General features: G+C 34.3%; 2 protein-coding genes across 7 annotated transcripts in view; one reads left to right on the forward strand and one right to left on the reverse strand.

Moving 5' to 3' along the window:
• Positions 1 to 14,176, forward strand: part of LOC126972987 (insulin gene enhancer protein ISL-1) — a 76,470-nt gene extending 62,294 nt beyond the window's left edge. The window contains exons 5-10 of one of the 4 annotated variants that reach the window (XM_050820103.1): positions 504 to 612; positions 6,192 to 6,309; positions 6,662 to 6,824; positions 9,255 to 9,374; positions 10,105 to 10,212; positions 11,383 to 14,176. In XM_050820103.1, the coding sequence (XP_050676060.1) occupies positions 504 to 612; positions 6,192 to 6,309; positions 6,662 to 6,824; positions 9,255 to 9,374; positions 10,105 to 10,212; positions 11,383 to 11,499 (735 nt within the window). In that variant the 3' untranslated portion in view covers positions 11,500 to 14,176. The remainder of the gene's footprint in view (positions 1 to 503; positions 613 to 6,191; positions 6,310 to 6,661; positions 6,825 to 9,254; positions 9,375 to 10,104; positions 10,213 to 11,382) is intronic. The other 3 variants (XM_050820104.1, XM_050820105.1, XM_050820106.1) reach the window with 3 other exon arrangements.
• An 8,284-nt stretch (positions 14,177 to 22,460) lies between these two features.
• Positions 22,461 to 26,965, reverse strand: part of LOC126973181 (endoplasmic reticulum metallopeptidase 1-like) — a 50,207-nt gene continuing 45,702 nt past the window's right edge. For all 3 annotated transcript variants that reach the window (XM_050820395.1, XM_050820394.1, XM_050820396.1), the window contains one exon: positions 22,461 to 26,926. In XM_050820395.1, the coding sequence (XP_050676352.1) occupies positions 26,759 to 26,926 (168 nt within the window). In that variant the 3' untranslated portion in view covers positions 22,461 to 26,758. The remainder of the gene's footprint in view (positions 26,927 to 26,965) is intronic.

Here is a 26,965-nt window from a genome sequence, read left to right on the forward strand (position 1 = left end):
AATTTTTAAATCTAATATTGAATATATATTTCAATTATCATCACCTCCGAGCACAATTAATTGTATTCGCAGTGTTATCGGGCTCAGCAAGGCACCAACACTTTTTCCTGCCACAAGATGAAAGTGCACTTGTAAGTGCTACGCCCTGTACTCTAAAATGCAGTGCTGCTCAGAAATCTCTGCTCTGTTCTTGAAGGCCTATTTTTGTTAGTGGCACCGTGATTTCACTCGTCACCTAGACAAGTCTGAGTATCCCAGTAATTTTCCTAGCTACACTTTATCTTTTCTTCTTCTTTTATCTTATCCCCACACGTTAGAACAGGGACGGAATCTCAGATAAATATATGCGTGACGTCAGCAAATAGTCGTGAGTATGCAAACGGTACTTTTAATTGGTGATTTTTGTGTGTCTCACGGTACGCGGCGTCACTAAGATGGCGGCTTGTCCCATTATCAACGCGCGGGGATATAATATGTAAATGATTGTTTCCTTTTGCTTATAGAGCGGCAATACCAGTGGCAGCAGCGGCAACAGCAACACGGAGAGCAATAACAACACGACACTCAGCAACAACAATTCGCATCATCCACACGAACTAGGGTCAATGTCTGGTTAGTATTAAACTTATGCTTTGTAAGAATTTATTTATATCGTGATTTGAATCATATTTTTGTATTGATTATTGATATGTTATATAGCGGCTTAGATTGAATTTTAATTTCTAAAATAATCTACGTATCGATGTGCTTTTTCTGAAAAAAGTAAACGCAATTTCTTACAAAAAATAATTTTTAACCAATGTTAGCAAACGTATCCAGGCCCGATTTTAATGCGTTTTTATTTTGTTTGAAAGCTGATGTGGTGTACTTGATTCTTAACGAACATATGATCGCATTAGGTACATAATTAAAACCTTCATCAACCGGTAACAATACGAAACAGCACAGTTTTTCCTCTATATTCATAAAGTATTAAAATTTATCTTAAATTTAATTTTGTTTGAATTACTCGCGTAAAAACATAAAAAAAAAACCCTTTCTTAACCCAAGTCTTAACCTGTCAACTCATTCTTATTATACGCATAAAATAATGTACTCAGCATGCCAAAATAAGTTTTGACTTCAATAATATGAATTTCTATTTGTTTATAATTTTAAATTACATCTTTGACACGGAACCTTTCAAAAGCAGTTGTTCCGCGGTACCCCAGTCGCTTCACTTATCATGTTAGCCTACAGTGATGTGCGAAATATCTGAATGAAATTGAACACGTTAATAATACTCGATATCTAATCAGCGTGGATTCTGGTAACAGATAATCGGCACACGATCGCGCTGTGATTGCCTGTGTACAGTCAGCGACATTATCTAAATATAAAAATAAGTATTAAAAATAAAATTGTTATTAAATAATGACGCAATCTTAATATTAAGTGATTACCTTTGCTTAAAAAAATATATTGTTGTTTTTTTTTTATGAAAATAAGGGACAAGACGAGCAGAACGTTCAGCTGATGGTAATTGATACGTCCTGCTCATAACAAGTGCCACTCAGGATTCTTGAAAAACCCAAAAATTCTGAGCGGCACTACAACTGCGCCCGTCACCTTGAGACATAGTAAGTCTCATTTGCCCAATAATTTCACTAGCTACGGCGCCCTTCTGACCGAAACACAGTAATGCTTATACATTACTGCTTAACGGCAGAAATAGGCACCGCGGCCGTCGTGGTACCCATAATCTAGCCGGCATCCTGTGCAAAGGAGCCTCCCACTGGTATATATGTATTCTTGTTTGTCTATATGAATGGTTGTTGTTTTGATGTATTGTGATAGATATTATTAATTATAACGAACGGCTAAGATTGATTTTTTTTCATGAACCATTGCCATATTATGTCTATATGTATTTTAGACTCAAAAAATTAAAGCGATATTTCATAAAAAAATATAAAATACCCTACCTAAATTTAATAATGTCAATAAATAGATGACAGCCAATGCAAGTTTGCAACACGTAGATGTTTTTTAATGAAGATAAGGGACAAGATGGGCAGGACGTTCAACTGATGGTAATTGATACGCCACCTACCCGTAACAATGCAGTGCCGCTCAGAATTCTTGAAAAATCCAAAAATTTTTCTTCTATTCTGAGCGGCACTACAACTGCACTCGTCACCTTGAGACATAAGATGTTAAGTCTCATTTGCCCAGTAATTTCCCTAGCTACGGCGCCCTTAACACCTAAACACGCTAATATTTCCACATAACTGCTTCACGGCAGAAATAGACGACGTTGTGGTACCCATAATCTAGCCGGCATCCTGTGCAAAGGAGATAAAAAAGCAAGGCGATTTTTTACTCCTTACTTCTAGCTTACTTACTATTAGTTTCGGCCTGAACGAAGTCGGGGTGAGCATCATAAAGATATTTGTCACAGCCTGTACTTCTGGAACACTTTTTAGACTTATTCCAGTCGCACCCTTCCTGCAAGCTGCCTTGATTCTGTTGAACTGGGCCATTTAATACAACCCCAATCTGATTGTAGAATATACGCCCAGGTGATCTTCGCTCCATCTTCCATGTGGATTCGATGATATAAAGTGTAAACAATCTTCTTTGCTCCATCTCTTTTACATTACCAAATCGCTTTAATATTGCATTTTTAAAATTCGACACTAATGCCACGTTACTTTCTCAGAAGAAACTTTGATAAATAAAATGAATTAAAGACTTCAGTTGCTGACTGTACTTTGTCTCGTCTTTGATATGAGCCGACAAAGCGGCCGATTCGTTTAATTTGGCCGCGCGCCGCGACAAAACTCAAGTACTCCGTAACTTTTTTATCATTGACAACTATAATTAGACTGATACCTTCCTACCTTCATCTAGGGGTTCAGATTCGTGTATTGGAGAAGCCAAAAGGGCTCTCCTGATGACAGATGGTTTTGAAGCATATAGTGCGATATCAGAATTAGATTCCAGAAGTCAAGTTAAATAGCTTTAATATTACATCCTTCCTTGAAGTATTCATATTGATATGTACAAATATACCGACGGTAAGATTGAAAGAAAATCCATTTCATGCATTTTTTATTTATTTGGATATAAAATGCTAGCTCCTGATTGCGACAAAGCAAGCATTCTATGTCCAGCCTAGCGAAACTCTAAGAAAAAAGCAATTCACTCGATCGTATGAAACGTGCAGTCATTGACAGATTGACAGATGACGGCTATAATCTTGTAAAAACGAAGATAGCCGAAATCCACTACGTTATAAGCAACTGTTCGCTTTCAAACTGAGCCGGTTTATACTACATACCATTAATATTGTAATTACTATTTCAAACATATATCAAATCAGTGGACGTTTATTAATAAACTAAATTTCAATTTTTACTTAGGTAGTCCCGTCTCTTATTACGTAGTATTTATAACCACTTTGACAATGACTGCGCTAGTAATATGTAGCCTATATTAAGTTGTCCCGAGCTCTAGTTAACAATTTTCATGCAAAATTTGTATTAAATCTATTCAGTAGCTTTTGTGTTTCTCACTGACTTATTAAAAACAAATTAGTACACCAATGCTATAGCTACTTCTTACATAGCTGCTTTTTTAACGGAACGAATAAAAATCGAGATATTCAATTCAAATTGCATTATTGAATCTTAAACGCATGCAAACCCGAAGCACAAGCTTCTACCATGATTAGGTGTAGTGGGATATGAAAGCGCATACATTACAGTAATTGAGTAATAATTGCTCAGTGGAAGGGTCAGTCTGTCCGTCCGAAGGATTATAAAGGTGTGAAGTGGAGTTAATAGAATAACTAATGACCGACGGGAGTGCGATGTTAAATATTAATACCCATTATCTGTTTGATTATGATTATACTAGAATATTTTATGAAACAAAATAAACATGTTTGAAACCATAGACTTGTAATATATATTAGCGTATAGACGACCCGACAGTCTATTAATGTGTGACCAATTGTGATTTGTCAATGTGTATGTTAGCTAGTGGTTCAATATTCAGGTCTTTGATTAAGGATTGGACTCCGCTGCGCACAAACTAGATACTTACCGCACTATCTAAGAACAATAGCTTTTTTATTACGGCAACTTAATATTGTAGTATGTATCAATGATATTTTAGTTACTTTTAAATATCATTGGTATGTATTGGCTGTTTCTAAAAATGCTTTTGTTTGTGGCATTTTGACACTCAATGGCATCTTTCAAATTTTGTAGCTCATATATACGCTTCGTCTTATTTTATATTGAAATCAATGACATTCTATACGTCATATAGACAATGCACCTCATACAAAATCAAAGCCGAAATATGGCACATGCCACAAATGACATCATAATAAGCTTCGACTGCTTTGTCTATACATTTCTGCGTTTACTCCAATTTTTTAAAATTATATTGGGCAATAGGCAGCAAAGTAAACAATATCCAGTTTCCGCTGCGTATTTTGAATTTAGAAACCGATTTGGACAGTGACATCAGTGGAGTAGCAGTTAGGTATTTTTTTAAAACCTTTAGGTTTGTAACAAAGAAATCACACTCATATTATTATTATAAAGGGGAAACTTGGTATGTTTTTTATTGGCTTGTGTTTATATTTTTTACTTCTTTACGTTCTAAAGCGATTTTGCGATTTGAAGAATCAGTATTTACCTGTGAAATGTTACTTTAGTTGGATTGTTGCTATATGTTGTAACACAATCTAATACAGAACACGACACCATTTCATTTTTTAATTAATATCAGTTAAAACACAGAACACAAAACGATAAAAACACCAAAATTAAAACGCGATCCAATTTGACAGGAGACTAATGGACACTTAATTGTATCAAAACGGTTTCATGATCTTCATCTATTCCGTCTCTTTCTCACACCTAGGTTTTTATGAAAGGTTATCTCACTTTCACACAGGGTGCGTCTATTACGGTAGTGTACTAAATTTATGTAATGACTCCATTCATTTCATGATAGTTGTGCACTGTCGCACATTGAATCCATAAGCGCAAATAAATGTATGCTTGAATATTTTTTTTAGATTTACAGTAGAATAACTTGCTTAAATGACTCAGAAGACATTTATACAGTCTTTTTCAGTGTATTATGTATTTTTAATAAGGTAAAGTCAGGTGGAGACATGCAATGTCACAGTGGTCGCACATTCTTGAGACGATAACAAGTGTTTTTATGTAGGTATATTAATAATATTACTACCTTCAAATGTATAGAAATAATTGAAACAATTTTTAATTGTTATAGTTTATTGTATGCATAAGATTAGTATATTTTGGTATTTATGTTTTTGTTATATAGAGGTATGTTAGCATTCTTATTGTATGCATAAGATTAGTTTATATAAGTACATATTTATGTTTTTGTTAAATATTTTAGCATTCATATCCGTTAGAAAGAGCGGTCTTCCCTAACACAGGTTCTGCGAACTTAAAAGGGAACACCTTCAATATCTATTTACTAAAATGCTAAATAAATAAATTTTTGATTTGATGCAAGCCTTCACCTGATGTTAAGTGAAATGCCCTACCCATTACTATGCATTGCATACATTTTTCTCATAAAAAATGTTTCTTCTCATATACGTTATAGATAAACCCCACTTCGAACCAGGTAATCAAACAGTATGATTTTAATACTGGCAGACTTGAAGTCTCTACAATTACGTACAATAAATCCTATTTACATCCTCTAAAAACAATGTTGTCTATGTATGTTGTGAATGATACAGCGGAAATTACTTCAAACGGCCTATTCCAACATCCAAACATAGTCCCTAAATGACGTAGATTATTATTTTGATCCATTTCCTGTTTTTTTGGCAATTCAGGATCGATTGATAGATGATATAAATTCTTCTTTTTAAGTTATGTCAAGCAACAAAATAGGGCAACTTACATTTAAAGTTAACCAAACATATAAATAATGAAATTTGCCGTAAGTATCGAATTTGGGTAACGTTACAAAATGCCCAATTATACAAAATATGGGATTGACCTCATGCCTTGACTTCCTAGCAAAGGGCAAGCGTAACAAATCCTCTTCAATGTACTAGGCAACTAGGTACGTCACAGTACTAGGCAAACATAAGCTCGGTAGAAGCAAGTGATGAAGTCTTGTAATATTTTTTTTTTCAACAGATTCAGGCAGTGAGTCAGGATCTCATAAGAGCGGCAGAGCCCGCGCTGGCGCCGCGGCTGATGGGAAACCAACCCGAGTACGGACAGTTCTCAACGAAAAACAATTGCATACGCTCAGGTATGATATCATCTTTATCTATCAACACATATACTATCGAATAATATCCGTATCGAATCCAAGATTTTTGCAAAATAACACCTTTTTTTATTTCTTGATAGTTTTGTTTGTAAGTATATATACTTTTAGATCATGTAGAGGTTACTCAATTGGATCAATATAGAATTGCCGATTAATATAAAGTTTTCTTTCGAGTAGGTTAGAGACCTCATTACTCTTCATGTCGAACGGTCTAAAGCACACATGATTATGGAAAACATGATTTGATTCCGCATCAGTCCACATCAGATTAAAACCTGTTTATCAGTTGTTTTTATAATGTAATATATTATGTGATACTCCTTTATTCCAGGACGTGCTACGCAGCAAATCCTCGACCGGACGCTCTGATGAAGGAGCAGCTAGTGGAGATGACCGGTCTCAGCCCTCGCGTCATCCGAGTCTGGTTCCAGAACAAGAGATGTAAGGACAAGAAGAAAACCATGCAGCTAAAGATGCAGATGCAGCAAGAGAAGGTGATTTGATTGGTGACTGGTCAGATTTCGCATCCCAAAGTTTTTAAAGTTATACTTTTTTATGCGTACAAACTTAGTGTAATAAAACCTTTTTAATCATCATTAAATTACCCCATATTTACAAATTCAGTCATAAGATAGTCCGTAACAGGATTTGGCAATACATAAGAATGATGACGTTTGTTGGCCTATGGACTTGCATCCCGTGCCACTAAATAAATTTAAAAAAAAATGACGTTTGTTTTTTTTTAATACTCTGCTCTGATAAAGGCCCTACATCATTCAATACAAAATCTATTCGTTGTATGTATAATATTACATGTCTATCTATTCGGTAGAATGAGAACTACACAAAATAATATTTTATTCCAGTTTTTTCAATAAATCAATTGTTTCCATTAAATTTCACATGACAACATCAACCTGAAAAAGTGTAACTTTAATCGCGCGTGCCAATTATTTTTTCAATTAAATAGGATTCATAGCAATGTAACCCGAAATTGAATAGCGATGATTGGATTATTTTTTTAACTGCTCTATGAATGTTTAGATAACGGGAACTTAAGGCAATTTTATTTGTACCTAGATTTCTTAAGATCAAGCCAAAAATACTCGATAATGGCGTAGTTGATTGTGTAGTGTCTATAATGATTTGTATCTAGACATTCATAATATAAAACCAGCTCAAGGACAGTTTAAAATACTTTTACTTGTAATAATCATTGTATTGTGCTATCAAAGGTCTCCTTTCATATCACTTATCGTGTTATTCATCGTAGAATAATCGTATTACGAGCTATTTTAATGTTGGAGCTACTAGGATAATTCGCCTATCTTAAAGTTCTCAATCTCAAACGTTGTGTTTGTTGAATCTTGTTTTATCGTGAAATATTATTAATTTCTAAAATTGTAGCTGAATAACAAAATAGCTCGAATATTGAAATCAGATTTAACTTTAGAATAGTTATTCGTAATTATGACATAATGTAATCCACTTACTCAGGGTCATCGTTTTGAAAAAGTTGATGCAAAGAGGATGTAAATACTACGTAATTAGAGGCGGGATTGGCTCAGTAAAAATTGAAATATAGTTTAATATGAAACTTGCAGTGAGATTTGACATAAGTTTGAAATAGTAATTACAATATAGCGACGAAGTATAATCCGGCTCAGTTTGAAAGCGACCAGTTGCTCAAAACGTTAAGGATTTCAGCCACATCCGTTTTGTACAAGATTATAGCCGTCATCTGTCAATCTATCAATGACTACACGTTTCAAATAAACTAGTGTATCGCTTTTTTCTTAGAGAGTTTTGCTAGGGTGACTTGGCGTGTTCAACATTTTGTATAAGGTTCTTACATAATTAAAATATGTTGTTTTCATCTTAACGAAACCAGTATACTTTTTGTTTATACAGAAACTACCAGTGAATTCAATTTAGTATTTTGTGTACATATCGATTATTTATCTATGATGTGAATTACCATAATATAACAAGACATTATATAATCAAATAATCCGGTAAGCAAAAAAAAAAGTAAATTGTAAAATGCGTTAATTTCTTTCATTTTGTGAATAAATGGAATAATAGATATATAATTAAGTAAGTTAACGAAAAATGCAGGATATAAAACTATTATTAACTCGACAATAATATTTAATTATACTTTAAAAAGTATTTTTTTATAAACGCGCGTAATTTTAAATGAATTTTTACATCGACCGGTCTCAGTCAGTCACCCCTAGGGTTGCCAACCGTAGTTTAAAATTTTATCTATAACATGAACTGAAAGTCACTCTTTATACACATAATCATTAAAATAATACAATAAAAACCTTCTGTCTCTTTTTTATCTTCTGTGCCTATAGTTAAATGTAAAATACGCAATTTTTATTCTGAACTCAGCCATAAACAGTCACGACGTCAAAATAAAATGTGAAAAGTTATTGGAAGAAATACCTTCTTAATTTTTTTAAATAAATTATTCTCTTTTATAACAATAATTTGTTCTATATTTACTATCCTTGAAATCAGACATACCTACTCTATTGTTTTAGAACAAGTTGGCAGCCCTAGTCACCTCTCAAAACGTTGTTCTGCAAAGATAGCCAAACTGCAAGATAGCTAATAATATTGTTTTTTGCTAAATCAATGTAAAAATTTACTTTTGTTTCAATATAAGTCTTAAATATGTAGGTACCTATGTGGGTAATAGGTATACCTACAATATGCATTTTCTATGTTAAAGAAGGGCAATGACAATTTTATATTTTTAAAGACATCCAAGCGTTTATCTAGATTGCCAAAATCCTTTGTCCTTGACAATATCAATCCGCTTTTTAATGTTGGAACTACTGCCCCTTTCCTTCCCATGTTCCGAATGTAATGTTCCTAATGGCGTATTGAATGCTCTAAATGGTTATATGAAGTGTAAAATATTCCAGCAGGAAGGAAGAAGACTGGGTTACATGTCGATGGGAGTCCCGCTTGTGGCGGGCTCGCCGGTCAGGCACGAACCGGCGCCTGCGCCTGGGGGACTAGCGCTCGAGGTAATATTTCAAGTAACTACATTGTGTTCAATGAAACGCTTTAAATTTATGCAGAAGAACATAAATTAGCGATAAGCGATATGGAGATATAGTATTTCCGGCGTGATATACTGTCTCCCTCTATTTCATATATATAGTCATAAAAGCTGCCCAGTAATACGGCACTGGTTGTGATGCTTGCTTTCGAAATGAATTCATTTAAGCTATGACGATTGGGTCACTAAATTTATTTTGAAGTATCCCGTTCTGCAACCTCCCCACGGGAGACGTTACCAGAAGTCGATGCAAACTTCCTTGATACTTGGTCTCAAATGCAATAAGAACCTTACCATCATTTATAAGGTTCCTTTATGCCAAGTAGATAAATGTGAATCACAGAGCACCTCAAAGATTACTTGAAGTTTATATATTCTTAGCAGATCACTCAATCTCTGGGATCGACGAAGAGACATAAAAGATTATTTAATATGATTATGTGAACACGTCTATAAGAACACTGAACACTTTATTCTGTGGGTATTGAATGAGCTGGAACGTTCAGCTCATGCTGTAAGCTTCTTCGGGTAAAATCGGCTCTCAGGTCGACTGAGAGAGCGCGTCAGAGTTACATTTATCAGAGTAAATTCACTTTTTCACACACCATTTTTTTTTTCTTAGCAAAACTTCTGAATTGGAACAATGCACATAAAAGTCTTATTATTTTTTTTATTTAAGGTGTATATTGTTCCAGGTGACTGCGTACCAGCCTCCATGGAAGGCGTTATCGGACTTCGCCCTACATGCGGATCTGGACAGAGCTCCTCACCACAGTGCAGCCTTCCAGCATCTTGTCAATCAGGTATATTATTCAATAATGATTCAAGAGTATGACGTTGGCCTACTGATTGATGACCTACCTACACATACATACTACATAGTGTTTTTCATATCTGGATAAGAGGAAAAAAAGGAGACAGGTTGTGGCATCACATTTATGGCAACATTGCTATGTATTACTCGTTGTTATGTGAAATTTAATGTACCGGAAGACGTTGTGCTGGTGGGCCGCCCACAAGATGGACCGACGATCTGGTCGAATAGGTTGGATGAGGGCAGCGCAGGACCGATCGTCATGGCGATCTTTGGGGGGGGCGTTTGTCATGTTTGGATGATATGAAATAACAGCCAGTTATACACACTATTTCGTATTACTTAATTTTTCCGATAATGTTTAAAAAAGCCACTGGAAAATGGTTCCTGAACTATATCTAAAAATATGACCGCTCAGACACTTCTTTGAGATGTCCTGTATTTATAGGGTAAATGTGCATGCATGTAAATCATGCCATAATGCGCAAAAACGGTCTCCATGTTGCAGCGTCTACGTGTTAGCAGTAACAGTATCCTAAAGATGACTTCTGACAGAGCTGACTGTTCCTTCCAGAAACACTGGATATAGTTAGCTCTAGATTTATAAATATATATATTTGGCTAATAACACTAACATAGGAAGAAATATTGTTACTAATATATATGGATATCTCTCGGGATTAAAATAGGCTGACCTGGGAGTACATAACACAATCAGTTCGAGGGTGTATTAAAAAAGGTTATCTAAAAGGCATAAAAGGCATTTATTTTCTCGAAATTGATTCCTTTAGAATATTTTTGATGCCACTTCTAATACTACCACTGCTTTGGAAACAAATGGCTCTGAGAGAGAAGAAGTGGTAAAAGTAATTCTTGCAGTATTATTTTTTTGTGCTCTATTTAACAAAATATACAATCATGTACTGTCAATGTTATTGCTATAAAATAATCATAATCTAGTCCCAGGCAAGTCTATATTACCTAGAAAGAAATGAAAGATTTTATGATTTAATGAAAAATAAGGAAGTAATAAATAAGTGACAAAAATAAAAAAGAATGCAGGATCACCGAAGTGCTGTAACCTTGTTTCACTACTGGAAGGCATGATTGTATTCTTAAAATATGTTAATTGAATATGAAAAAATAACTGTTGTTTCAGATGCATGGTTACGATGTACCCTCGCTACCCCCACCCCGCCCGCATGGCCATGGCTCGGTTGAAGACAACTACGTCACTTACCTTGAAAGCGATGACAGCTTGCCCCCGTCACCCTAGTGCCGTCTCAGCTAACGCCCTACTTTACAGAGGGACGGATATATGTAATGAACTGTGTCACGCTCACGACAGTGCCGTCTAAACAAGGAAGACAGACGGGTGTATCCAGTGATTTGACAGGATACTGCCGTCTTAAGCGACTTGTGTATTATATTATGAATGAAAACGCAAACTTAATTGTCTCAAATCTGTTTTCATTCCCAATGAAAACGACGGGTACATGAGTGAATAATAGTTTACGTTCATTTCATTGTTAAAGTTTCTATGATTTTGACTTATTAAAATACTTTTGTTCTATAGCCTATACTTTTACTTACACTAATTACTTCTTGAAACGTTTCTTAGGCCAATTTTTTTTTGTGTTTTGAGGTTCTTTTTTTTGACAGCGGGCTGTAATTAGTATTTGAGAAAAATATATTAGATATGATTACACAAATTGTTGCATAAGACAATTGTAGTAAGCGTGAGAGATAATAAAAAAATGTAAATAACATTATAAAAGGAAATGTACAAATAATGCTGGTAACACATGAGTAACATTTTTCCTAAAACTAATTAAATTACAAAATTTTGTATGTAGCAAAGAAGTTACATTAGCAAGTTGCGAGCAATTTATAAAGTAAACTCTTAAACACATTTTAAACAAATTAACCTGATTTGTGTTTAACTAAAATTTTATATTACTATAATGATCTACATGTATTGATCTTATGTAAGCATTAATTTTACATTATGGCAATTAATAATAGTTTTTATGTCTTTTTTCATTAATTTTATTATTAATTTTATTTTATTATTATACATTGCTCGCTCTATAGCTAATACAACATCTATGGTGTCTACCTTTTAAAACGTGATTTTGTTTCGTTAACTAGTAAAAGTTTACCATTAGATAAAATAATATTAGTAGGTATATATTCAGAACTTGTAAGTAAATAAAGATCTGTCTATAAGTATTGTATATAAAATGTAAATATTCTGTACAAATTATATATAAATAGTGTTATGTATTTGTAAATTCAAATATTAGAATAATATTAAATTTTTGGCGGACAATTCAAGTTGCTTTAAATATTCCTTTAAGTACCTATAATAGTGTGCAGTACACCATAAATTTAGCTTGCTCTAGTTAAAATAAAAAAAAATGATTAATGCGATATTATCACTGACCTGTATAAATACCACTGGAAAGGCAGTTCCATATGTTTGACAGCAATTTTATTGTGCCATTCGACAGCGTCCAGAGAACTAATTTTGACGTATAATACAAATGGCGGCGTACAATACTCTGAAGTATTTTTACATTTTAAATTAATTTCGTTCGTTATTTATACTTCAAAAATCATTGTAATAAAGTACACAAATGTTTTTTTGTAAATAAACTTCCTTAAAGGCCGACAACGCTCTTGTGATTCCTCTGGTGTTGCAAGAGAATGTGAGCGGCGGTGATCACTTTAACACCAGGTGACCCGTACGCTCGGTTGTCCTCCTATTCGATAAAAAAAAAATATAGTTTTCTACCATCTATGTTGTCCACTAGATTTTCATCACTAGTTTTAGTACCGCAGACTCTCGCTACATGGCCAACAGCGCCAAAATGGAGAATATCAAACAGAAATAAAAGCACTTTGACAGCCGCCAGTCCAGTAGAGGTCAGTGGATAAAATTGGTTGGCAGTAATCGAACAGTTTTTTCGTTAAAAAGAGCAAAATATCGAATTTCAAAATATGAGCACAGTTTTTAAAGAAGGTATTTTATTACCAATATGAATTGCGGAATTCCAGTGAGAATTTATTTTCATTTTATTTAAGGTTAACCCGAAACTTCGCCGATTATATTATCTTTGCTATTTTGTTGAATTTTAAAATCAAAGGTATTGAAAGGTATTTCCATTATTAAATCTAATATTGTTTTCACCTCTCTAGCAAGAAAAGGGCGCTATTGCTACGTGAAAACTCGCAGCAAAAACGCTTTTTGCTAGCGTATTATCTCATTGTCACAAGAATTTATTATCTTAATTATTTCTCTTACTGTGACTTATAACACTTTTCTCGCTAGTCGAGGTGAAAAGTTGCATGTTTCACACCAGAGTAATTTTTTTTTGTCTCGTGCCTTTAAATCACTCACTACCTCAGTAGTCAATATTAGAATCATTCGCTACGCTCGTGATTCAATTCTAGACTACTTCGCCAATTCGTGATTTAAAGTCAGCACTCGCAATAAAATAACTTTGCTCACTTTTTGAACAAATAACTATTATCTGGAATATCTGTCAACCGAGGACGTCAGAAACTATTTGTTTTTATATTTTTCTAATGGCGTTAGGTTCAAGTATATAGGAAATTGAACCTACAGGGTATTTATTTGTACTGCCCACAACAAAATAATGTGAAGCTATACGAACATAATGGAAATAAAATAATTACATTGCAATTTTTTATATTATGCTCTTGTTACAATCCTTATTTTTATTTTAATTAAGTGACGGAAATTAAATGAAAAATTGTTATTAAATATTATATTTTTAGTCATTTCATATTTACCAATTATAAATGATGGCTGGCGTGGTGTGCTATATAATATGATAGAGATTACAGATTAATTTATTATTTGCTTATATATACACTGTATTTAGATCGAGTATTATAATAAAACATCAAGTACCTACATGATATAATTTGTTTTTTTTTTAGTTTACTCCTTAAGAATCGAAATTCATTTATGACGCCCGGTAGTAACGTTGGTGCGCATCATTTCTCGCGCAGCCTTACTTTTCAGTTGTGTGTGTTCGTGTGTGTGTATGTATATATATATATACTTGTGTGTAGCCAGCATACACAGCATACTGCGTCATAGTTTACGCATGTATGTAGTATAATATACCTATTAGGGTAAGCAAAAATGTAACTTCCTTGGACCTTTTAAAATTGGAATTTTGAGTTCCGCTTTTAACAGGAGTTGTGTTTGGGCATTACCTGACATATTTTATTTAAGGATTTATTTGATTTTTTAATTAAGACGCTTTTATAAGCTTCTGCTGTATGTCTGTTTGTAACCTACTCCATTGGACTTCATTTTGTTTAGTACCTGTTCAAAGACTTGAGGAGTAAACTCCAGCCTTGCGTCGGAGCTGACAGACACACTTTTTTTTCTATTATGTTCTGCCTAATGAACAGAGATATAGTATACATAGATGGGCGATGATATCGAAAGATAAAGAGAAGTCCTGAAAGTTAAGGATTATGTAAGCCGCAGGGCTCCTTTCGAAACATTTTCATTTGGGCGACGACCACGAGGACTTGGGTATATTGCGCGTTAGCCCCCAAACCTTAATTCCATACCTAGCCAGTATCAGAATACTAGGTATCGAAATTTTGAGCGATTGCCAATTCCAAGAGTGGTCATCGGCAAGGCAAAACATGCAAACATATAAATAAAGCAAGCTAATGCTTCGAACCAGCCGACATTTTAGCGCTTTACAAAGTTCAGGTAAGGCAATACTTATATGGAATATTCCTATCATATATATACGCCGCTGTTAAATTCCACCTTCCCATGCCTCAAACATGGAACTATCTAATGAGCTTCATGATGTTTCTAGGATGATACGACATAAGTACCTTCAAAAAAACCACTTTCGCAATTCCTTAAGGGCTGGCAACGCACCCATAAATTCTCTGGTGTTAGGTTTTGGTTTGGCCAATTGTAATCATCTTATTTCAGATGTTTGTCCTCCTCTTCCATAAACAAGCATGTGAATTGCTCTAAAGACATAAAATAACTTAAATTTAGAAAAAGTATTGAATTAATGAATATTTAAATTTAAGAAATATTTAAACTTGTTGTGAGAAGAGGTATTTCATGAGCATTATCACGTGGCAGGGATTTTCATGCTGTCCACTAGTAAATACATATATTTGTATTTACTGACCGACAGACGTTGTCCTGTACACACGTCTTAAATTTGAAAAATCACACACATGAGCAGGAGAATTGTGAATCTAAGCCATTCTCGAATCCACCTGAAGACACACAGAAAGTTTCATTAAAATCGGCCCAGCCGTTTAGGAGGAGTTCAGTTACAACAGACGCACAAAATAAATATATTATATAATAAGATATATGGACGGAATTGAGAATCTGAACCATTCTCAAATTTACTGGAACACAAAAAAAATATCAAAATCGGTCCAGCCGTTTAGGAGGTAGTTCAATTGTGAATCTAAACCATTCTCAAATCAAATTACTAATAAAGTAAAGTTGTAAAACCATGTCTTGCGGTTGAGTGTCCAACGAATATATTTACTGTAACGAGCGAGTTTCAGAGACTGAAAGGTAGAGATCGCGTTGTTTGTTCGCAGCAAACATAAGCATATTAATAGAAACGCCATGCATGATTTAGGGTTTCTCCCATGGCGAAGAACAAAATAATAAGATATTTTATCTGTCTACAAAAATATGTTTTTTAACACTAGTCAATTTTAATATAGGTACATGGGCGCCTGCAGAAATAATTTCCAAGTGGTGCAGATTTTAGTTTTCTTACAATCTTCGCCGTATATGATTATTATTAAAAAATTGAAATTTCATTCGGAATCAAACATCTGTAACATAAAATAAACCGGTATTTTATGTTCGTGACATTTACAAATTTCTGACTATTCATTATGAATTTATTTTATATGTACAGTCGTCACGGCTCACACCTATTTGTTCGCGACGATCGAAATGGTTTCAAAATTCGAAGTTGATGGATATTAATCAATTTCTATTACTTCTCTGAATACACCCTTTAGGGACTACGCGCACTTATTCAGCTCCATTCGCGTTTCGCTGAACGATTTTGGTCACACTTATACAGCTCTGCTTCTATCAGCCGCGTACGGCGTCGTAAGAATGAGAATAATAACTTTAAATCACGTCTGCACTCTTTAATCTTTGCGTGCATAATGATTACGTCAAATCAATGCAGGAACAATACAGGTCGCAACTTGTCGACAAGGAGTCGTGAACCATCCCTGTAAAGAGCTGTTCCGCCGCATTCGACGGCGAACAGCGATGTACGCGGCGGAACAGCGCCGAACGCTCTCTATAGCATTCGCATAATAAAAAGACATTAATCCTCATTTTATGCTGGTTTGCCGCGACAGCAGAATGGACGCGGAAAGCTGAATCGACGCCTACACGTCTCCATACAAAATTGTTGTTTTCTATGGACAAAAGCTGAAAAGAGCTGAATAAGTGCGCGTAGTCCCTTAAAGTACCGCTACTCCACACCAGATAGCACCAGCATGAATGGGATGAACATAACAGAGAAAGCGCAATACAGTTTCTAAGCAGTGCGAAAGAGACCGACTCTTGTCAAAGGCAATCATAGTTCATAAATGTGAAAGAGACATCGATTATAAAAAAAAATTGCAAAAGACTTTGAAAATTTGTATGGCGATCTTTTACCTAATTTTATTTCAGATTTCACAACTTGGTTTGACATGTGGAAATATCCACAGCCAGCCGCAAATAATATCAGTGGAGTTGATCGATATGAAAAACATCTTGTAGACTACATCGACGAGGCAAAAGATTTATTTCTTTCGGTAGCTGAAGCGATCAAGATTGGTCTTAGTCTACCCGTCACGTGCACAGTAGAAAGATCTTTTAGCGCACTGAGAAGAGTAAAAACTTGGAATAGGTCCACAACAGGTGACGAGCAACTGTCTGGATTATGCTTGTTAAGTGTCCACCGAGGCAAGATAACCAAGGACAAAAAAGATAACTTTATAGAAAACGTCATTAATAAGTTCAGTCAAAAACCCCTCCGGCTGCAGTTGCTTTTTAAATGAGAATTGTGTAATTACTGCCTACTTATTATTGTGAAAAAAATGATTTCCAACAGACGGCTCTTTATTTCAATAATTCCTCGAGATTCCCAAGGGGGTTCAAATGCACCCGTGGCGCCCCCGTGCCGGCGCCCATATATAGGTAGTAGGTACAATAATTGACAATGTTTGACTCGGAGCAATAATAAGTATAAAGCCTGGAGGACGTGCATTTATGTGAACATTTTCTAAGTTATCATCAAAAAACACCTAGTAGTGCGATAGAAAGAGACGACATTCGACAGTCAACTGCAATTCAAATCCGTAGCCGTTTTTTATTCCAGTAAGATAGCGCTTGCCATAATAAATAGTATCGACCAACTAACGATAAATAAAAAAGTGTGAATATAGGAAATAAAGAAGCATGCTGTTGGATTAAATTAATGTAGCTCTTGATCCGGGAGCCCTCTGACTGTCTTCATACAAAATACATTTTGTCGGGACAAACAAGCATACTATATTTTTATTGAAAAGAGCGCAGAAACGAATGCTGGGAGATTTTCTTGCGCCGCTTCTTCTCTCTCAGTGCGCCATTTGTTTGCAGAGTGGTAGTAGTATCTAGTATATCAGAAATGACATCAAAAATAATTCTAAAGGAATCAATTTTGTGAAAATAAATGCCTTTTATCACATTTTGTAATATTTAAGTTTGAATGTATGCATTATAGGGTAAAGGTATTTATTTGCTTGGTTAACTAGAAATAATTCAATAAACACAATTTAATTTTAAATATAAAAATTTATTAATGAGGAAAAGATTTTGTGCGTCATACCAACTTAACCACTTTAGTCCGTAAAAGAAACACTAGGTGGCACTGCACGCACAGAAGGGAGATAGATGTCGCTAGCATCGAGAACGCTTGAAAAGAAAGGCTTTGACTCAATATGGATTCGGGATATCTCAGAAAAATAATAGGTAAGTTTTATTGTTTGTTAAAACTCTCTATTTTTTTACGTGTAACTGTTCAACTCAACTTTTAATATACAGGCTGGTTTTTTGAGAAGTGATGATGATGAAGAAGGTGATGGCTAAGTCGGTAACTACGAGACTTAGAGAAAAGTCGTGAAAGGAGTCATGCCCTCGATTTATAAGAAACCAACAACTGCATATTTAGTTTTTTAAAATTTCTTGAACTATTGACGGAAATCGACGGAATCGACGATGATTTTTTTAAACAAATACATCCTGTATTGTTGAACCAATGGACTCTGTTGCTGATAAGGATCAATCTTTGCAAAGATATGTATTACTAAAAATGAGAGGAAATTCATATCATTCTCTTATTTTAGAAGTTTCGGGGGGACACATTTTACCACTTTGGAAGTGTCTCTCGCGCAAACTATTCAGTATAGAAAAAAATTATATCAGAAACCTCACTATCATTTTTGAAGACCTATCCTCGGTTGAGTTGAGTTTCAGTTCTAAGTATGGGGAACTACCAAAATTTATTGTGTTTTTCTATTTTTGTGTGAAAATGTTAATCCGGTTCAAAGAATACATCTACTTACCAAGTCTTAACAGTATAGTTCTTATAGTTTTAGAAAAAGTGGCTGTGACATACACGGAGAGACAGAAAGACATGACGAATCTATAAGGGTTCCGTTTTTTGCCATTTGGCTACGGAACCCTAAAAATCACCTTATATAGATAAAATAATTTTATAAAGGTCAACTGAGGGAAATGCGTCAATGGGGTAAATACTGCTTTTTGCCATTTCTTAAAAACTAATCGAAATACAACAACTTCATCTATCTATACTATACTAGAGGTAGCCGTTTGAACTATATTCTTCACATAAAATAGAAACAGATCGCGTACAACGCGAAATTTGACAAACTACCATTTTAAAAATAACTTATTTTTGCGCAAGAGGAGCAACGAGAGAAGAGTGCTTTCAATCATTAAAAATCTATGGTTCCTGATTGATTTTTTATAAGATTTTATATTCCAAATACGCAGTACATGTTTGCTCGTCTGTAAAGGTAGTAATTTTGATTCTAAATATCGTAATAGTTGAGGTATGATGATTGTAAATTTTAGGTTATGACAAGAAATTTTAGGCTAAATGCGTCTGCTTTTTTGGGTAAAAGAGTCTGTGTAATGCATTTACCCTGATATCATGGGTGCTCAACCTTTTTTAGAAATCAATACTTGTATAGTTTTTATAATCATCGATTTTTTAAAATACTTCACCATATTTTTATTTTGATTTCAGATACAAGTTATACGAGTAGTTAATTAAAAAAAAACAATTACAATGGTGATATTAACCTATAAACCTATATAGATAAATTTTTGTCAAACTATCATTTCAAGTTTACATACATTACCGACTTAGCCATGGCGTAAAACCCACTTTGTTTAATCCAGCAAATATTTTGGATGCAGTGAAACCCAAAATGAAGAGACACATTATATTTCATTCTAATCATTCGATATCAGGGTAAATGCATTACACAGACTCTTTTACCCAAAAAAGCAGACGCATTTAGCCTAAAATTTCTTGTCATAACCTAAAATTTACAATCATCATACCTCAACTATTACGAAATTTAGAATCAAAATTACTACCTTTACAGACGAGCAAACATGTACTGCGTATTTGGAATATAAAATCTTATAAAAAATCAATCAGGAACCATAGATTTTTAATGATTGAAAGCACTCTTCTCTCGTTGCTCCTCTTGCGCAAAAATAAGTTATTTTTAAAATGGTAGTTTGTCAAATTTCGCGTTGTACGCGATCTGTTTCTATTTTATGTGAAGAATATAGTTCAAACGGCTACCTCTAGTATAGTATAGATAGATGAAGTTGTTGTATTTCGATTAGTTTTTAAGAAATGGCAAAAAGCAGTATTTACCCCATTGACGCATTTCCCTCAGTTGACCTTTATAAAATTATTTTATCTATATAAGGTGATTTTTAGGGTTCCGTAGCCAAATGGCAAAAAACGGAACCCTTATAGATTCGTCATGTCTTTCTGTCTCTCCGTGTATGTCACAGCCACTTTTTCTAAAACTATAAGAACTATACTGTTAAGACTTGGTAAGTAGATGTATTCTTTGAACCGGATTAACATTTTCACACAAAAATAGAAAAACACAATAAATTTTGGTAGTTCCCCATACTTAGAACTGAAACTCAACTCAACCGAGGATAGGTCTTCAAAAATGATAGTGAGGTTTCTGATATAATTTTTTTCTATACTGAATAGTTTGCGCGAGAGACACTTCCAAAGTGGTAAAATGTGTCCCCCCGAAACTTCTAAAATAAGAGAATGATATGAATTTCCTCTCATTTTTAGTAATACATATCTTTGCAAAGATTGATCCTTATCAGCAACAGAGTCCATTGGTTCAACAATACAGGATGTATTTGTTTAAAAAAATCATCGTCGATTCCGTCGATTTCCGTCAATAGTTCAAGAAATTTTAAAAAACTAAATATGCAGTTGTTGGTTTCTTATAAATCGAGGGCATGACTCCTTTCACGACTTTTCTCTAAGTCTCGTAGTTACCGACTTAGCCATCACCTTCTTCATCATCATCACTTCTCAAAAAACCAGCCTGTATATTAAAAGTTGAGTTGAACAGTTACACGTAAAAAAATAGAGAGTTTTAACAAACAATAAAACTTACCTATTATTTGTATTGTTCTAAATACAATAACTGTGTATCAGAAAGGGTATACAATTGACTACTGTAGTCTGTGTAAGGCTGGATTTGAAAATAAATCAAATTATGCATTTAATTATAATATTTTATTTCAACACCATTTCCTTGATTCCATCTCCTGATTATCTAAAATAACAACAAATTCAGAGAAAAACATCCAAACTTTCGATTTTTACTTTCGTTACACAAATCCATATAAAGTTTCCCTTCATGATGTCCACAACTGTTTATTTACGTAGTAATTATTATCGTATTAACATCTATTTATACAAATTATACCTTAACCGCCTTAATATTAAATTGAAAAAGCAATCATGAAAAGCGCCGAGCAAAGTGTTTGTTCTTCAATCATTCGTCGAGCAAGAATACAGTGGCACGTGTTCTCTATCTATATAACACTTCTCATTGAGTTCGCGCTCAACGAAATAAATTAGTACAAAACATCGATAATTTCTTGACTAAAAATTAACAAAACCATATTATATTATATACTTTTAAAATTATTATTTTAAAAACAAAATACTATAGATTCATCAGTAATGTAGCCAGTAGCGCGTATTATAAATACATTTTAGGTTGGTAACACCAGTCTTGTTCCAACATAGCACTGGTGAAAAACTTTACAACTTTTAGTATGTAAGTTACTTTATAATATAAATTCTAGTTGACTAACTTATAAGTACTAAACAATGAGCATAATAATAATGCGTTTCTAGTTCTGTGCGATACAAGAACTTTAAAAAAAGGACATAAGCACCTTAAAGGCTGGTAACCCTCTTGTGACCTACCATCAGGTAGATATGCTCTTTCCCTCTTGATTCATAAAAAAATCAGCACCAATTATTACTATGGCATTTTACCTAGAAACTGGAACGTCAAGTTTTTATTATTTTTTTGGATTTTATTCCTTAAGAATCGATTTTCATATAAGGCGCCCGGTATGAGACAAATATGAAGAGTAAAACCTACTCATCAAATGGAATAGTAACGTTTTTGGTGTGCATTCTCGCGCACCTTTCACTTTTCAGTTGTGTGTGACAGCGCTTGTTAGCTCATTTAATTAATACGCTATTTTAGCTTCCGCTGTATGTCTGTTTGTAACCGACACCATTGGACTTGATTTTGTTTAGTACCTGTTCAAAGACAATCGTTCTTGAGGAGTAAACTCCAGTCGTGCGTCGGAGCTGACACACATATTTTTTTTTTATGGAAAAGGAGGACAAACGAGCGGGTGACCTGGTGTTAAGTGATCACCGTTATTAATTATTATTACTAATCATCATCAAAAAATCATCTGATTATTTTATTAAGCTTATCTTATTAATCTGACTTTAAATTGGCAGACAACTTTTAATAGTCTGTGGTTGGTTATGTAAACAATAAAAGTTTTCGAGTTTATTGTATCCATAACATTATATAGTTGATATAAATTATTTAAAAATATATATATTTTGGTTACTACTTAAAACTTTATAAGGGCCACTAGCTTATTTATATTTAAATGTACTTTAGTAAAAGTACTGGCCATCATTTTAAGAAAAAAATAAATTGGATATTATAGACCAGTGTCGAAAATTTTTAAAACCAAAAAAAAATAGTAGTATGAAACCTATTGGATATGGAATTAATCAATAATAATGAAAAAAAGGACAATAATATAACACTGAATAATTATCCTTTTTACATTTATAAATAATAGGCATGAATTCTCTATGAAATGCCTTTCCATGGGCTTAAATTTTCGTTAAAAATGTCGTCTGCTTAATGTCCTGAAATTAAAAGGGCGACAAAATTACGATTGAGCGTTCACGGTCAAAAAGTTTATGATGTTAGAAAGCATTGTTTTGGACAATATTTCATCAAATCCAAGGTAGTTATGACCATCGAACCTTCGTTATTCGTACATTAAAAATTGAAGTAACTTTTTGATTGACACCGGATTAGGAGAATCAGTTTACTCCGAACATTTATTTCCATCCGCGTAGAAACCAGTGAATCTATGACTGGCTATTTGTCTCAAGTAGTAGAAACAGCGCAAAGATTGATCTCTGTGCTGTAGAGAGAAAACATGGGAGTGTACTTACGACATCATTACATTACATTTGAATGACTCTGATCGTCAACAATTTGCAAAATTCGCTCTGGGTGACCAGTTTTCACCGTCATTCTTTAAAAAAATTCCGAGTGAATCAAGCACAAATAATGAAAAGACGGGTGAATCAAGGACAAATAATGAAAAGAGCTAAAGTGATTCTATTACACCAGATGATGAAGTACCAGACACTTTTGAACTTCTCAATAAATTGAGCTGAAAACCGTGTAACCATCGACAATGAATGCTTTGCCAATGCTGTTCAGAATATTAAAGCTCAGTGGCAAAGAATTACTGATATCTTGGAAAAGGATTCAAATGCTGCATATACAAACATTCTTACTAAGTTTTTATCTAATTTATCGAAGCTACAAACTCCATCAAGTATTGTATCATTTATTGTTGAAAAAACTATCCGAAGAAGATCTCAAAAAATTCATGCACAACCAACATCGATCGCTCGCCGCAAAGCAAGATGTCTGCCATGCAGCGAAAGGATTTAATCAGGACGACCAGCCAAGTCAGAAAAAACAGATAAAAGAAAGAGTGTTCTTAATATAGCGAAAGAAATTTACGAAGGCCTCAGATTATAAAACCGGTAATATATATACTGATTATGACATATCGGGAAACAGACATAGAATTGAAGATCTTGAAAAACAACGTCATATTATTGATACTGTTATTTTGTACAAAATAATTAATAATATTGTCCCAGGTTGTTGCAATGTATCAACATAAAAATACCTCGCCCTCAAAATCGCACGTCATTCAAACGAATTATTTCATGTAGATTCTTGTTCTAGTTGTTATGTAGACAATAGTTTTGTTGGTCGTGCAAGTAATTTTTACAATAATAATTTTCACCACGATTATGGTGTAGCTTTGTGTTATAGTTTTTCAAAAATTAAAAAACAAATGAAAATAATTTTATTTACACTACTACAGGCCGATAGGCGGCCATTATGAGAATTATCATCGTCTGTGACAGATCAGTTTGCGTCTCAATAAAATATTTTAAAAATGCCATCAATCCAGAGTATGGCGAATTTCAGCCAGAGTATGTATGCGAGGCTTCAGGAGTGCATTGCTAAGAGAGGAGGACATACTCATTACTAAAAAGAAGAAACACAATTGAGAAGAACAGTATCTTTCATTTTTCCTTTCTTTTGTTCATGTTTTGAATTAAAAATGGTCAATTTCATTATATAGTTTTAAAAAAAATTTGATGATCATTATTTTTAAGCAATTGTTAGCCTAAATTGTAACCAATATTATTTTTTATAGATACATAAGTTATACAATGCAATGCCTCTACTCTTTCACATGCTTTGCTGTAATAGTGGCCCGTAACAAATCTTAGTGGCCCGTCTTGTTTTGAATAGTTTAAATACACACTAATAGGTACAACTATTTAACAGTAGTTCGAATATCAATGTCTAATTATCTATCGCCAATTCTCTTTGCACAATGGGTTAAAAATATCTTACCTTAGAATAATACAATTTGATAAACCTATTTATTCTTTCTGTAATATATCTTATTAATAAAACATTAACTTACTGACATAGTTATTACCACAACCATAATTTATCGTTCGTTATTATTGTCCTCAATTAAAACCTTAATTACTTTATAAATTTAATAAAAAAATAACAAAATTTTAATATCTAGAAAGAAAAAACTGCAATGATTTCTATGTGTAAATAATTTTAAATTAATACTAATAACTTTGATGTATTTGTGATAAACAGTTCAGCGGGCCTACCATGAGCTGTAATTGCGATTCAATATACGACCTAAAATTAACCGTTTTGCTATTTCATACCACGACGTCATTAGAGCTATCCAATTTAGGTTGACGTCAAATCAAGTTGGAAATTGAAGCGCAAACAGTTTTAGTTCGTTCATTCATTCGTACCATGAGGTAATGTTTCAACCTAAACTGGATAGCTTATGTGTCAAAGTGGGCGATTCAAAAAAAGGTGCTACGTTCTTAGCGGAAAGTGTGTTCTTAGTGGATAACTTTTAAAAAATAGTGAAAATTTTTCACACCGCGGACGACACACTTATTTCTTTCGTTCATTCTTCCATAAGCGATTCTAACGCAATGGCGCAATAACTGAATGAAGTTATAGACACTCCATTGTACGAATCTCAGCGATTCAGATTATGTACCTAAACGGAACTGCATCGGAATTGAATCGCTAATTACAAGTTGATGGTAGGCTTTCAGGTAACATTTCATCAGAGGCAGAATATACGGAGACTTAAATTTTTTTGTAATTAATTATCAATAATTTATAATGGCTAAGTGTGTATTATTAATACGAATAATTTTAATACAAATACTAGTTTATTTTTGGTATCACATATTATCCACACTATTTGAATACCTGTACGTATAATTCATGTTCATTAAGTTCAGTAAATTCACCTTTCCTATGGCAACCTTGTTACGTATGTCACTTCGGCTGGTTTAAGCTCTGTTCAAACTGAGGCGAATAACGCGCGGGACACGGGACGGAAGTCGCTCGCGACGATTGTGTCAGCTAACTTGTATGAACGTGTTCAAATTGACGCGAGTAGTCGCTCAAGTTGAAGCGAAACAAGAGCGGGACGCCCGGCGGGATTGTTTGATCTCACAATGGATGATGTTTCTCCACTGTACAACCAAAAATGACACGCGAGAAGCGTAAGTTTGAGAGGCTAAGGATAGGGTTACTATGGATGCGAGTTCTGACGAAAATTTGTTCTGACGAGTACGTCCGAAATCGAAATTTTACTTACTGCTAGTGTTGAGTTCTGTAGCAACTTTTGCCGAGAAATATCTCTGTTGTGATAATTTTTGTCTCTCATATCCCACAAACACCTGTTCTCGTGCACGAGACTGATCAATTCATCGTTATCCATGGTGGAAACCAAATCACTCGAAATTTGCAGACGCAGGTGGTGCGAAAAAATCAAACTCGTTTGAACGCTCGAGTGGTTCTGACGACGTCGTGCATGTTCTGACGCGTTCGTCGTTGCCAGTGTAAACACTGTCATTGGATACCAGGCGTTTGTTTCTTCTGACGAATCCGTCAGAACTCGTCAGAACAAATTTTCGTCAGAACTCGCATCTATAGTAACCCTAGCCTAAGCGTGCGATCGAATTACGCTAAAACGCATCCCGCTTCCCGCGCGTTATTCGCCTCAGTTACAGAGCAGAGCTTTACATTCTCCATCAGGACGAAATAACTGGAAAACACCTGTAGTAACAGACTATGCCTTTGGTGTTTTCATTATTTTTTAATTGGTAAGTAATCAACAAATAAAATTTGAAAACAAAATTATATAAACGATAACCCGAACGGTTAGCTCAGTTGGAAGAACACTCACACTGAACGCGAGAGGTCGTGGGTTCGAGTCCCGCATCGTTCATAAAATTTCGTTTTCAAATTTTATTTGTGTATTAATCCCAGAAGCGAGGAATATCACTTTAAAAACATAACAAATTGTTTGGCAAGTAATCACTTGACAATGCAATAGTAAAAATGTAAATAATTATTCATTTTCATATACAAATGGTCAGTTTGATACGTAAATGAAATGGAATGGGCGTAGTAGCCGTTCGTTAGAATATATAATTAGTTAGATAGCTTATAGTTGAGCTGATGTCGAAGTATTTGGGCGCCAAGTGTAGAAGTCTGTTGAAGCCGTCCGTGCGGAGATCGGGGGCATGGATCAGGTGGGCGTGGTGCGACACTGACGTCACAGGTGACAGGTGGTCAGATCCAGACACCTGGCAAATAAAAACACTTTTTGAAAAATCTACGAAGTG

This window comes from Leptidea sinapis, chromosome 28 (assembly GCF_905404315.1).
Source record: "Leptidea sinapis chromosome 28, ilLepSina1.1, whole genome shotgun sequence".
Lineage (NCBI taxonomy): Eukaryota > Metazoa > Arthropoda > Insecta > Lepidoptera > Pieridae > Leptidea > Leptidea sinapis.